Genomic DNA, 14,964 nt, shown 5'->3' on the forward strand with positions numbered 1-14,964 from the left:
TTTTTGCTGTGCACTTGCAGGATGGGATTTCTGATTCCTGAAAGGCTGATAGATGTTTTAAAATCAGACGTGGTTGTGACTTTTTCCAGATTTATATATGTAAACTCCTAAAACAAAACAACACAACAAAAAAAGTTATGCATTTTTAAAAATGTGTTCTGTTCCTGGTGCTGTCACGTTGCTGAACGTTGGACAACAGCTGCAATACTGTTTATTTGTTTATATTTTGTCTATAATTCTTTTATTTTTGTTTTTTTTTTGTTGGTATTTATCTGATATTTATTTAATTTGGACATATAGTTTTGGTTTTTGGAAACCGGAGGCCTCAGAAAGAAATTTCATTGCCATAATATAGTGATAAGTTTTTGTGCAATGACAATAAAAAAGTCTAAGTCTAAAAGTCAGTCTAAGTTTAAAAAAGAACACACAAACCATAAATAAAAAAAAAAAAAAAGATCAAGTCTCATAAAAAGTTGCATTTCCATCAAAACACATCCAAAGTGGAAAATTTGTTTTAAAAAAAATCTTTATTTACAATTTAAACAACATAGTATTGATGTCCACTGCCACTGACATTAGATGTCAGTCGATTTTTCACTTGACAGAGATTTTTATAATAATGAGAAAAACATGAAGATAGGTCCTTATAGGCTTAAGGCAACTACGCTCAGGCTTGGCTGAGATATAACCAACTGGAATGTGATGATTTCACAAGAGTAAACACAATCGAAGGAGTTAAAACCTGCTGTGTGAAAATGACATCAGGATCAAGGATTTTTGTTTCGATTCAAACAGATCATACCGTCTGTTTGATGCCAGCTCTCTCCAGTTTGATCAAGCATGTACCGTTGTGGCCAAAAATATTAGCAATATATCTTGCTTCTCTGACACAAAATGCCACACAGAAAATTGTCACTTTTTTTCCCCACTCATATTGGAGAAACACAGTAACTGAGAAAAGCCAACTTCAAACAGCTTAGCACAATACACACCCCAGGCCACATTAGTGGAACACTTGACGCAACATTCTGGAGCAGACCTTCTAGAAATAAAAGCTACTCTGGCTACTGGCAAAACGACTTTCAGATTTGAAGAACAGCACTGTGTCCTCAAATTGTTTGGTAATCATCAGATTTCATGAAAAACATTGACTCAATCAAGTGACGCAGTTCCAGGAATAGTGAAGCAATCCCAAAATATCCTTGACTGAAGGGACCATATTACCAATATCCGCTCTTCTGTCTCATCCGCCCGTCTCTTAAAACAACCCATCCTCACTCCCATAATGTAACACAGGGGTCACCAACATGGGCACCAGGTGGCCCCCAGAGAACAAGGGAGAAAAAATAATAATAATAATAATTTATACATTTTCATGTAATAACCATCTTGTTATGTTTAATTTTATTTTGGATTTTTCTTTTTCTGTTACACCATTGGCAATGATTGTGAAAACTCAGCAATGAGACAAGGAATATCATTCATTCATCATATATCCCCGATTTCAGAAGTGCGTACTGAACTGAGGGAAGCCCTGCGGTTCACACAGTGCCCTTGGTGTAGCTCCCGGTTGGTGACCCCTGGTGTAATACATTGACTTTTGCATATGGTGACCGTTGCATGTTGACACATAGGTGTTGCAATGGGGTAAAAGCTTTCCTTTCTGTGCAGCATACGGAAATAGTTAGATGTCAATTGCCTTTCCTTGCTCTCCTTCCTGAAGTCACATGACGTGACATGCTTATCTCACCCCATCCGACCCCTCTCACCCTGGACATGGACTGTTTGTTCCTCTTCCCTCTGGCAGGAGGCTGCGGTCCATCCAGACCAGAACCTCCCGTCACAGGAACAGCTTCTTCCCCTCAGCCATCAGACTGTTAAATTCGTGAACAGCCTTGTTGTTATTATGTTGTTATTCTATTTATTTTATTTTATTTTATTTTATTTTATTTGTTTTTTGTTGCACTTTATTTCAAGACACTTTCCTAGTCAGTGGGCTCCCCACTGACCATGGCAATAAATCTCATTCTGATTCTGATTCTGATTCATCCTCAGTTTTTTGTTGTTTTTTTAATGTGATGTGTTGTGGAGCAACCATTAACTACTCAACATGAAAAAGTCCACATCCCAGCGTCATTATATTGCACCATGGGAGTGAGGAAGTGTTGCCCAGACGGACTGAACTCCGATCTGTCTTGTCAGAAATGGCACCCCACTGGGTCCAGTGCCAAGGGGTTATTCAGATGACAACACGCCTTATGTCAGCAGGTCACCTTCAATTCATTTGGAGGTTGATCGAGGTTTTCTATCCTCCTTATGAACTATCCATTGGAATGTGATGGATAATGTTGCTGTCATGGTTAGCTACTGTGCATAGGTTGGACACAGGAATATAATCATCTCTGGAAATTGACATGTAACCTTGGGCGTGTCCACGTTTTCCAGAATTTTGACTTTGAAGATAATTTTTCACTCTTCATTCTTTTCTCTTTGGTGAGCGACTCACTACCCAAAGGTTAAGTAAACGTGCCTTCATTCTGACTTCCGGTTTCTTGACAAAAGTGCTTGAAAATAAGAGCAAAACAAGTTTGAATTGAAAATTTCCATCACAATTTTGAGAGGTGGCCACAATATTGATTTATGCTAAAAAACGGATGGACTTTGCATCTCTGATTTTGATGCCAAAACAACACAATGGCACCAACTTTTTTGGCCTCATCCACCACAGTCAAAACACACATTCCATTCAATTTAAAAGCCTTGAAATCATAAATCGTCATAAATCTGTCATCATATATTATTCAGTTTTTCATTAGAAAAATGCATCAAGATATTTTTGTTATAAATAAAGTATTTGAATGAATCGATATTGACACAAGACACTGTAAAAATATTCTAATTATATTCACAAATGTTAGTTTGCTTTCCACCCCAGCATGTGTCATGAACTTCCCAGACAGTCTTGTATGTGGAGGGCCGGTGCCCTTCACCGTATGGAGGTGGTGTTCGCCATTACATATTCAAGCTTGTTATTTCCACTGGCCGCTGTGCTTCCTGATAAATAAGAGCTACAAGCCAGGTCTTGAAAGTTCAATGGCGGGAAAAAAAAGGCAGCTTTTACAAGGCCAGGAGTATAAGTAACCAGGGTATGATGAAGACGGCCACGGATACAGTCAGTCTGAGGCCTCTGGATGGGTTACTGAGTCCGGAATCGTTGGCAGGTGGATGTTGACGGCGGTGGTTGTGATCACCTTTCACTTCAGGAGTCACTGCAGGGAAAGAAGGAAACGCATCAGAGGAAAGTTCATTATTATGAAAGCATCTTCCACTTTCATCATTTTAAAAGATATGTTTCTGGATGAATTCATCTCCTTGTTAGCAGAATGATACAAAAACATTTTTCTAATGCGCCACGTGAGTGATCTAGATGTTGGCATCACGCCGTGGTGACTACATACGCTAGTTTCCGGTCTGTATTATCGCAGACATCATCTGCATTTCTTGCCAAATTGAAATGATGATAAGCATGTTATCAATTGCCCTCCATATTTTTTAATTCTGGAAACAAGAAACAATACATTGTAGACTGGTGATGTGAGATTAGTTCTTGACCTGAATGTCATTTGGATTCATTTGACTCATGAAACTAACTCTGTAATGTTCTCAACTTGAATCATGGACTCCTCACATCTTTGAACTGCTTTTCCCGGAAAGGAATAAAAAGATATAAAAAACAAGATCAGTTGGTTTGATGTACCTAAATTTTGTACAGTCTAGTCTGGCAATAAGACTACAAGGTCACAAGAAGCTGAATTTCCTCAATGCTACCTGCCAGACCGAGACAACACAAATAGCTGATATAACTGTTTTCAATAACTGTAGCAGCAGAGACTGGCTGAAAGTCTGAGGAAAATACACGGCTGAAAAGGGGATGGCAAGCCATCTGAATTATGTGCTCCTGTTCCTAAGGTCCCTGCTGGAGGCCACAGACAATAGAGCAGGTGAGTCAATAAGAATGGCATTTAAAATTCAATTTTAAAAATTGAAGAAACAGATTCCATCATAACAGATAAAATGAATGAAGTTATCAAAGTGAAATTACAAAAATGAATGAAAAAAAAAAACATGAGGAAATTAATAAAAGGCAGGGCATCATCTCACTGGAGACCTTCCATCGATCTTTTATTGACAATAAAGTGCTCAAAATGCACCATTTTCGCCTGTGAGTCTGAAGGTGCGGTCTCAGCTGGTGGTTCTTGTCTCCAGTTCTCCAGCAGATCGGCTCTGTTAGCGGAGCTGCGGACACACGGACGAAAACAGCTCATTTCGAGAGCGTTAAGGTAAATAAAACGCCTGTGATTTAATCCGTTTGATGTGACAAGGCGCAATATCTTGGCAACATGACACTATTTACCCTGTAAAAATCAACATATTGTAGCATAAGCTGCAGTGTTCAGACTGCAACAAAAAAGTACTGGCTTAAAATGAAATTGAATTACCCGATTTAATTCAACTTTGACTTAATTCAACATAATCATTTTAGTATTTTGTGTTTGTGCTGTATCGAGTTTTTCTCAGTAAAAAATGGTTGATGGATTGAGTGCTTGCATCCAAGATATATTGGATACTTTGTCCATTAGCTCGTGACTTCACTGATACATCCATAAGGAGGACAGTGTTCCATCGACATACATCAAAACATACACCAAATCCAAGTAAAAATACACCTAAACCCAATGAACAAACAATTCTTCATCCAGTAACAACAAGGAAACATCCCTCATGCCAAGGAGTGGCTTCACCATCTTCAGAAGTGACATTCTCACCAGTGGTGACACCAATAAACTCACTTCATGTCAACGATAAGTTAGTCTGACTCACTTTTTCACTACACGGCTCCACTAATGCATCTTGGAGGGAAACAGTGCTCCTACATTAATACAATTTGCTCTTTTCAAAGCTGATTTTATCAGTGGATTTCCTCAGAGACCATTTCCTTTCCGTAGCTTTCCAGATGAGAGCTGAAGTCCGACAGGTGACCCGGCAGCTGGAGGACTTCAGCACTGCCTTCAAGCATTAGGTGAAGATGTCTGTCTGGCACAGAATTGCTCTCACTCTGACCCTCTTCAAAGTCTATAAAAGCAGCCGTATCAAACTTTATCTCCAGAGAAATATAGAGAAAAGTCTCCAGGGACCATTTACTGTTTTTTGTGAGTTTTACCTGATGTACACTCCAACGACAAACTCAGAATAACCACTGTTTCTGGCCACTTTTTCATCTCTGTCTTCATTCAGTTGTATTTTACACTCCACACATAAATAGATTTAACTTCAGATAGACTGAGTTCACGACAACAAAGACTGTTTATTGCGTGGTATTAAACTACACAGAAAAATGTTGTTTTTTAATTGTCACTATTGTTCTTGGTCTGCGACGTCACATCTGCCAGAGGGGCTCTAATTAATATGTGTACTCACAGAAGCTCCGCAGCTCTGTGTGAGCACTTTTTTTCTCTTTGTACGTGCTATGAATAATAAAAAACAAGCTGGTTTTAGACCGTTATAATCAATTTACCAGGCGAGACAGAGACGTCTGAGGTGGTTAAATAATAATGGCACGCTTGCACAACTCAGTTCATGGCTAACTGGCCTCATCCTGCCATCAATGCAATGATACACAGTGTCATGCCAGCATTACAATAGATGCGCTGATGGAAAAAAAAATGTAAAAAAGGAAAAAAAACTCCCAACATACAAACTGAAAGTTTCATTACCTCAAAACAGAATGTTTGCAATTCAATCAGGTAACTTTCCTGATCCAAAAAGTGGTTCAATATTGTCACATTATTTAAACCACAAAACTGCATTTTGTGTAATGAATAAACTAAAATACCAATTTTTATATTTATCATTTTTTAAATATGCAAATTGGAACTACTCACCAGCTAAAACTGTGATACAGTAAAATAAGTTTCATAATAAAGTGCAAAATTTCAAACCTTTGAGACATCTGACGTTATTAGAGCAGAAGGTTTGAATTAGATTTAAAACATGGGCGTGTTGATAAAATTCCAGAAAATGTACTCTTGTTTGGATAGTGACTAGGACAATAGTTCTGAAAGACAAAATGGGGATTTTTTTTTTTGGCCCCTTATTTCACAAATGACAAGCCGATGACCTCCACAGTTTCTCGGCGCTGAAACTTCATGACTCAGCAGTCTACGTTTTCAGCTTTCCATATCTTTGTGCCTGCTCATTGGTAGAAATGAAAACATTCTCGGAAGTACATTTAGTTTGAGATCGATAGTAGCCATCAACCGTTACCACACTGGCGATGATGACTGACATGTTCGTCAACAAAAAGTTTTTGGTCAGCCTTAAAATTTGACTCAAATCTCAAATATTATCCAGAAAATTTGTCAAAATAGTTTGTGGGGGTTTTTTTTCCTTCCCCAACATCTCAGTTCTCAACATTGTCGCATCAAAGTCGACAAATGACAAAGAATGTGTTCAAAACGGAACAAAAAAATAAATATACCATGGCATGATCTAATTAATATTTCGCAGTGCTGCCATTAGCACACAGTAGAATGAAAACTCAGACAGCCGGTTGACAGAAGCTGGACTTGAAGCGCTGACATTCTCAATCTAAAGCAGAGCAGCATAATGCACAATGCTGTGTTATGTGTCACCGGAACAAATCAAATTACTATAAGACGTCCTTCATTTCATGCGTATACTCATATGTTTAAATGCTGTTTCATTTAGAAGTGTGCGTCTACTTCTTTGTAAAGTTAGCACCGTCAGTTAGGAGCTCCCAGAGTTTGGACAAATGTCTTGCGTGTGAGGAGACACGGGTCGGAGAGAGAGGCTTACTGCTGAAGTGAAATCAATAGGAGCTGATTCCTGACGACAGGGACCAACAGTGATCAATAGCCCGCAAAGTGCAGCAGGAAAATACACTTATAACTGATAGGCAATGGCAATTGTGAAGGCTGAGCACACACACACATCTTTTTTTCATATTCACTTGAGAGCTTTTGTTCCAAGGTGCTTCTTCAAATAGAGGGTTTAGTACACTCATCTAGAAAACTGTGTTTTGCTTCAAACAATGACAACAGCTAAACTCAGAGATAGAAAGGGGTTTGGCAATCTCCATTCAACAGGGGATTGTCCCCAATTGACACCCACTAAAGTTGAGTTTTTGGAAGGAAACTACTGTTCCCGAAAAGGAATAAAAAGATATGGAACAAGATCAGTTGGTTTGATGTATCTAAATTTCCAACAGTCTAGTCTGGTAATAAGACTAGAAGGTCACAAGACACTGAATCTCCTGAATGAAACCTGCCAGTCCGAGAAAACACAAACTGTTTTCAATAACCGCAGCTGCAAAAGACACGGCTGAAAAGGGGACGGCAAGTCATCTGAATTATGTGTTCCTGTTCCTAAGGTCCCTGCTGGAGGCCACAGACAATAGAGCAGGTGAGTCAATAAGAATGGCATTTAAAATTCAATTTTAAAAATTGAAGAAACAGATTCCGTCATAACAGATAAAATGAAGGAAGTTATCAAAGTGAGATGACCAAAATGAATGAAAAAAAAAACATGAGGAAACTGCCAAAACAAAGGAGGGAATTAATAAAAGGCAGGGCATCATTTCACTGGAGATCTTACAGGGAACAAGAGTGAAGAAAGACCTTGACAGCTGGATACACAATTGACAATCTGCCGAGTCGCTCGACTATGAGCGGACTGGGAGATGAGCTTCAGAGTTCAGTATAAGAGTCTGAAACTGCTCGTTGCTGCTTGTCAACTTCAGCCGTTTCTTTTATGGTCATAAGAACCGGAAGGACGAAAGAGCTCACAGCGCCACCCCTCATCAGGGAGGTGAACTACCGTAGTTCCATTTTCACTGCACTGCATGTAAACCCATCGGACTCTGTGGCTTGATCAAGCTATTGCCTGAGTCGGGCTACTCTCTGCATGTGACCGCAGTCACTATCTCGATGTCAGATTAATTCATCTTCAGGACTAGAAGTAAAATGCTTGGCTAATGTTTGGCCTGACCTACATCCATTCAGCTTGCGTGTAATAATGGAGTGAACGAGGATCAATGAAATGGAATCGAAGGTTGAAGCATTATTCTAGACAGCGGAGAGTCTTTGCATAAAGCTGCAGGATGATGAAGTGTTTTCAGTTACATCCTCTACGGCTCTAGTGCACATGTCACAGGGAGAGAGTGTCCTGGATCCCATCACTCCAGCCTCCATTACATCCTGTGAGCGGTCAATACTGGGCTCTGATCACGAGTCACTCACTCCGCTTGCCCACCAAGGCAGAATACAAATCAACTTGGAAAGCTCAGCACTGTGCTTCCAGTCTGCTGATCTTCTTCAGTGTGTGCAAGATCATTCAAGCAAATGACATAACAGACAGCCTGAATGGCCAAATGGGGCAGTTAAACAATGAAAAATGGCCCTATAGATTTGCAATAATTGCACCAGAAAACAGTCAGGACGTGGCTACTGACATAATTAAATTACGCACTTAGACTGAGTTTCATTTTGTTCGCTATGCTGGAGCAGAGACTGTCAACAAGAATCTCAAAATATAAGTGCAAAACCTGGACTACACCTCAAAGAAAATCTTAAAAACATTCTGTTAATATTGCGTTAACGTCTTCAGAGAGCCTTAAAGTGGAGAGTGGTTTAATATTTCATGGAGAGTTTCTTTCTTCACGGAGGAAAACAAAACATCAACACCTCAGGGCCAGTTTAACTAGACGTGTGCTGGTGAAGCTGCCCAAACTCATCTTCCTCTCAGTTGCTGTTGACAGCTGCAGCTTCCACCGTCCTCTTCAAGCCAACCTCATGCAGGGGTTGTCAGTGCACTTGACGTCTGGGTCTTCAGTGGAGACCAAGCCAACTCAATAAACCTCTTAATGAGTAGTGACAGTTACACACAGCAATAACGTAGGGTTTGTACATCATTGTTAACTTCTTCCTCCCTGCGATGATTGTTTTTATATTCAGAAATATCCGGCGCAGAGCTGCTGAGAGATGCCACTAGATATCAAGCATCATCCTGGCCAGTCGTTCTAGAACTTTTAGAAGAAGAAGACCAGCGTGTTGCTCTGAATCGGTCTCCACTTTCAAGCAAATATAAAAGCAAAGCTAACAACCCTTCAAAGTAGCTGGCTCCAGGCTTCACAACCACTCGTCACAACTGTGCCACTAGAAAAGTGTACCTTGAATTGAGCGTGTGTGTGTGATTTGTGTCCTTGTACCCTTCTCACCCTGGTCATGGACTGTTTGTCCCCCTTCCCTCTGGCAGAAGGCTGTGGTCGATCTAGACCAGAACCTCCCGTCACAGGAACAGCTTCTTCCCCACACACCTCCTTGTGCCAGTCCCCAAGCCTCAATTTGAGGATGAAAGCTTCAAAATAACTGTGTCATTACAATGGAATTTAAGATTGATTTAGGTCCAGGATAAGATAAGCCATTTGTTTTAGGCGGTTAAGAGGCTGAGGAAAGCATTATTTCAATGGAATGTCCCCACAACGCATAAAAACAAAACTGTGTGAATGTGTTGCTGTCAAGCTATAAAAAATAAATACATATAAATACATTTATAAAACAGACTTCAGCATCAACACCAAGGGGGATGGAGAAAGAAAAATGTTGGTTTTCATAGCGATCATGAGGTACTGAAGCTGTGTGCTTTTATTTTTTCTTGCTGTCCTTCCTCCTCTTTGTGCCGCAGCTGCTACAGAAGAGAAGAACTTGCGGAATCTCCAGCGGAAGACTGCCGCGAGCTGCAGCACAGACACAGTAAGTGTAAACTGCCACATTTTTTTAGGATGGTTGACAATTAGCTGCGGTGCCATGGCACAACACAGGTGCATGTCGTGCAAACTGGCTGGAAAAAAAAAAAGGCTGGAAGCCAAACACAGGAACCAAAGCAGCAAGATGAATTCAAGAATACAATTCCAAGGGACAAATATGAGACTGTAAATGGGCCATGACTGCGTGCCACTGATGCCATGCGACAGCAAACCACTCCCATGCACCGCCACAAAACCTGGACAGGGTCAAGCTGAAATATGCTGCAACAAATGAAGGCATTAAGGGATGATCGTCCTTTGTGTGCTTGAATAAAAGCAGATTAAAACTGCTTTGGAGAGAATTTCCCATGTGACTAAAGATGCATATTCCAACTATGAAAAAAAAATGCAAGGGGAATGGAGGGAATGTCCGCCTGAAGCATTCCCATCTGGCTTTATTTTCAAGTGAATATTGGAATCACTCAGTTGCAGCATCGCAGCATTATATCGGGCTGAAATGCTTAGGTCAGCATGATACCATCAGACACCAATCTGAGTTTGGGCCCAACTAAGAAAGCAGGCTCATGCACACGGGGAACACAAAAAGGCCCACAAGGGTTAGTGGGCCATTTGAGTGTGTCAAGACAGTTTTAAATAACAGCTGAAAGGTTTTATTTATTTTACCTATTAAAAGAGATCAACAACCATTTAACACGCCGCTCCACATCTTCATATGAGCCCTGCTCAGAAAACACAATTTGCATAATAATGTTTCTAAATTTGCTTAGTTCCCTCTCTTATTAACCTTCCATTAACCTTTAGATAAACATAGGCAGCTCTGAGCATTATTCCCCTGGATCACAGGCCCGGCCCAAATTCATTAGACCAGCTGTGGAATCACTTATGGGTGATTAGGCCACTGATGGCTGTTTGCCTCAGCGAGATGAAGATCTCTTCCATGTGGCTTTGGAGCACAGAGGTTACCGAGCGGCCCATGATTGCTCTCTGGGTCGCACTCCATGCAGGAACACTCGGCCCAATTACTCCTTAGTCCATTCAGAACTCGATTACCGCTCCGTATTTAACATTAGCTCTTCCACAAAGTTGGAAACACAAGCTGTTCAGCTGCTTCAGCCTTTTTCAGGATCCAAAGGGAACTGAATTCTACGTTCATTGTTGAACTCTTGGTGTCTTCTAGAGCAGGGGTTGTGAACCTTTTTGATCTCGGGGCCCACCTTGCCCAGAGGAAATGGGACCGGGGCCCAGTTAAGTCATAGAAGTGATTCATTACTCTTAGTTTCATTTGTGATCAATAACCATATTTAATCTACTTACACGTAAACAAACAAGGATGTTGTGAAATGACACGAAACCATGTGATCATGCCGAAGATATTTGTCATCGAAAAGTTTAACCAGCAGCAGAACCCGGTGCAAGTCATATTCATCAAATTTACTAAAAAAAAGAAGAAAAAAAAACACCTGGTGCAAACTGTTGAAAAAATTGGAAAAAACTGAATACAATTCTGAATAAAATAAATATGATAAATCCATGTCTAAATATCACAACATAAAAATATATTTTATTTAAACTCCAAAGAAGATAAGTGTCATTTAAAGTATTGCCATAAAATGTTCTAATTAATTTTAAAAACTGATTCAACAGTTGCTTTCATGAACCGTTTTTACTGTTGGGGGCGGCATCACTTTCATCATTTTTTCTTTTCAAGAACTTCTTCATAGTTGTTAACTGTCACAGATTTGCAGCTGTCAAGTCAATTCAGTGACACACTACTGCCACCATATGTGGCTAATGTATTAAAACTGAGCGTCTCGCCGCCCAAATGAGTAAAACTAAAAACTTTAAGCTGACCTCTAGGAGGTGCTCGTGGCCAAACCGTGGCCCCCGGAATCGCTGTTTTAGAGGGTTGAAAAGAAATAAGCGGAAATGTGTTTGAATGGAGAAGAATGGGAATGGATTTATGAAAGACCATAGGGCTTGGCAATGCATTGTGGGCTGTGGTTGCCATGTTTACGGTCAACAGACTTTGTTTACATTTACATTTCAATGCAGCGCTGTCAGAGAGAAAAAATGTCAATGCAATGAAAAAAGAAAAAGTTAATGGACGATACTGGTGTCAAAACATTCCACAAAAACTGGCAGACTTTATCCATATGAGCTACAAAATCAGTAGCGGTGGTCGGCTTTACCTTCAATTGATGCTACTTATGAAACAGCACAGCATACATACGCACGGTAGCAGGCAGTGCTGGAGCCTATCCCAACAGTCACTGGGCGAGAGGCAGGAATACAGCATGGACAGGTCTCCAGTCCATCGCAGGGCACAGCACAATATGCCTCTGCTTTTTTTGCAGTGATATCCATATGCTAACATGAGTGCCGTTAGTATGTGGCACTTGTGAAGCTGCAGAATAGTTATATATATAGTTATGTATATATGTTATGTATATAACATGTCAAGAAGTCAATATGCTAAAAAACATAAATGAATTCCAACCCTGAACAGGCCGAAGCAATGGTTAACTGAAGATGAATGTATACTAAGTAACACACCCGCTTTTATTTAGATCTTGTTTATTCAAACGTTCCAGTCTGAAAATGCGGGAAGACCCCAACATGCGTCCAGTGACTGCATCGAAAGTGATATTTGAGCGTCTTACAGCCGCTATCCAGGCTGTTTGTTGCATATTGTTAGTTCCGAGACCCAAAGTCATTTGCTTTGCTTTCATTATGTAATAAAAAAACATTATGTTTTGGGGTTTTTTTGTTTTTTTTTTCCACAAAATGGCCGTGAGAACAAGAGCAGCAGTTAATAACACAGCACACTGACACCATGATCAAAGTTTGTCAAACAAACTTTAACAAAGAACAACATCAAGAGCTGGCAACGGTGTTACATATAAACAGACTTTTCAGTTGTCTGAAAAGCCCACAATGCATTGCAGGTTTTCCATTCTGAGACGTCACCCTTTTATGCCCCTGTAGAGTAGATGTAGTGTGTTGTATACAAGTGAGGCGGGGTGTTGTTTATGGACACCCATGAACTAGGGAGGGAACGGTTCTGTGACAGTCCAAACTTTAATCTGACCAGACCTGCCTTTAAACATGTCTGGTGGCTGTGAACTTTCCTTCTGGAAGGTTCACCATGTCTGGTTGGAAAACATAAAAAGAATAACATAAAAAGCGCTGGACCTTTGAAAGTGCAGAATGGAGAACACACGTTTGAGATCAATGGCAGAGGCGGTTTGACAAAAGCACAGAGGGCAGATGCAGTTTGTCGCCGAGTATATCGCAGTACTATACAAATGAGGTGTATCAAGGAAAGCAAAACAGGAAGCAAGGACCTGTTTTCTTAACATTTACATGAGGGATGTGTATTGAGATCACGTTTGAAGGCATAGTTTTTCGGGTCTGTGCAAGTCTGCTGAATCATGAAAACCCTGCTGCCACACACTGGTGGCCTCAGATGGTTCCGAATCTCTGGACGATCAGGCTGTCAAAACTGTGATGAGTTGACTCCATATATACTGCAATAATTTCAGTGCTACGTGTAGATGTCCCATGATCACAGTTATACGAGGAAAATGTAGCATATAACACATCTTCCACACGTGTGCACACAAGAAAAAATAGGCCTGAAAGGTGTGCCCCTAGTGTGGCAGTTTATCGTTCAGTTAAGGGTTCAAAAAGTGGCCATTTAAGAAAGCAATGCAGGCTATGGAGGCCCACAACAAGAAGGAGAAGAAACGGTTAGGGGAATAGAGGATCCCTGCATCAGATCACCTTTTGCTTCCGTGGCCTTTTTTATTTTTATTTATTTCAGTTTCACTGGAGTACTGTCTTCCAGACAGAGGCGCAAATGTAAGGTTTTGCTAAAAATAATGTCTGCAATATGTTAGAACTGGAAAAGTTCTAGCACGGATCTATGGAGCCTTCAGTGAGGCAAGCATGTGCCTTGAGGCTGCTCTCTCAGTTGTCACTTCAGTTTTCATGAAAGCCAAGTCGATCTCATTGCATCCAAATTCAAAAGACCTGAGTGAGATATTAATGATATAACTTACAGCATTGTATCGTAAAGTACAACTACATCATATTTGTACTTCATTTCATCATTTAAAATGTTCACAACTTTCACTTTAACTTCGCTACTAATCCTGATGAAAATTTGTACTTTCACTGCATAGTGTTTCCTTGAACCGTCACTTGTCACTACATGACAGAGTTTCATGAAATTCGCAGCCTCAGTAGTTGCCACTGCATGGACTTGGCCCATCTTAGTTTACGTCACATAACTGAGGAAGTATTTGACAGAAATGTTTTTGTACGAGACCATAATACCAAATTCCTTTGGGGAGTGACGGCCAAATATTGATGCATATGATTATTTTAATGGTATTAACAAAGGGAAATAGTTGCAAACCATCACAGAATCACTTTAGTGGGTACAACTAAGAGTTTTAAGAAATAAATGCATGCCTTGAATGAAGGCCATCTAATCTAAGAGACTTCGAACTGGTCTTGCATGGCTGCAGTGAGCGAATGGGAGGTCTGGGGTTTGTTGTTCAGATGGTGGATTTCATTCCTGCATACCATGGATGGAATGGAGCATCCTGACAATAACAGCATTTTATGAGTTTTGAGAAGTATTTGTAGTCATTACTATGGTAAAACCACCCTCTACCCTTCAAAATGCCCCCCTTTCAATATTGCCTTAGAGGACACCATGGTCATAGTTTACATTTGACAGGAAAATAAATTAAAACAGAAAAACTTGTGGAATGTCCTTAACTATAATTCTACTTTCAAGAAGAAAAACGCAACTCCAACTTTTGTTGAATAAATACTGTTGCAGATGTATAAACATTACAAGGAAAGAAGAATCCTTTCACATTCTGTGCTGCATTTTCATCCATCAAAGTCAACAACAAACTCTTGAAACTGGCCTGCGTTGTTTTGTGTCAGTCCCTTCCTTCAGCGTGATTTATAAGGACAGTTAGTGTCCAAATTGCTGAAGAATTCTGGTCTGCAGGTTAAAGCAGTAGACGTGAACATCAAAAGCACAAATAATATCTGGCATATCTAAACGATAGGTTTTCAAAAAGTGTGAATAAATATGTTTA

The 14,964-nt window shown here is 40.2% G+C and overlaps 1 protein-coding gene across 1 annotated transcript in view; it reads right to left on the minus strand.

The window, feature by feature from the left end:
- Positions 1-524: 524 nt before the first annotated feature.
- The window catches only part of gpc5a (glypican 5a), a 120,447-nt gene continuing 106,007 nt past the window's right edge, over positions 525-14,964 (minus strand). The window contains exon 9 of the mRNA XM_053866768.1: positions 525-3,269. Coding sequence (XP_053722743.1) covers positions 3,118-3,269 — 152 coding nt within the window. The 3' untranslated portion in view covers positions 525-3,117. The remainder of the gene's footprint in view (positions 3,270-14,964) is intronic.

The sequence above is a fragment of the Synchiropus splendidus genome, chromosome 5 (assembly GCF_027744825.2).
Source record: "Synchiropus splendidus isolate RoL2022-P1 chromosome 5, RoL_Sspl_1.0, whole genome shotgun sequence".
Classification (NCBI taxonomy): Eukaryota; Metazoa; Chordata; class Actinopteri; order Syngnathiformes; family Callionymidae; genus Synchiropus; species Synchiropus splendidus.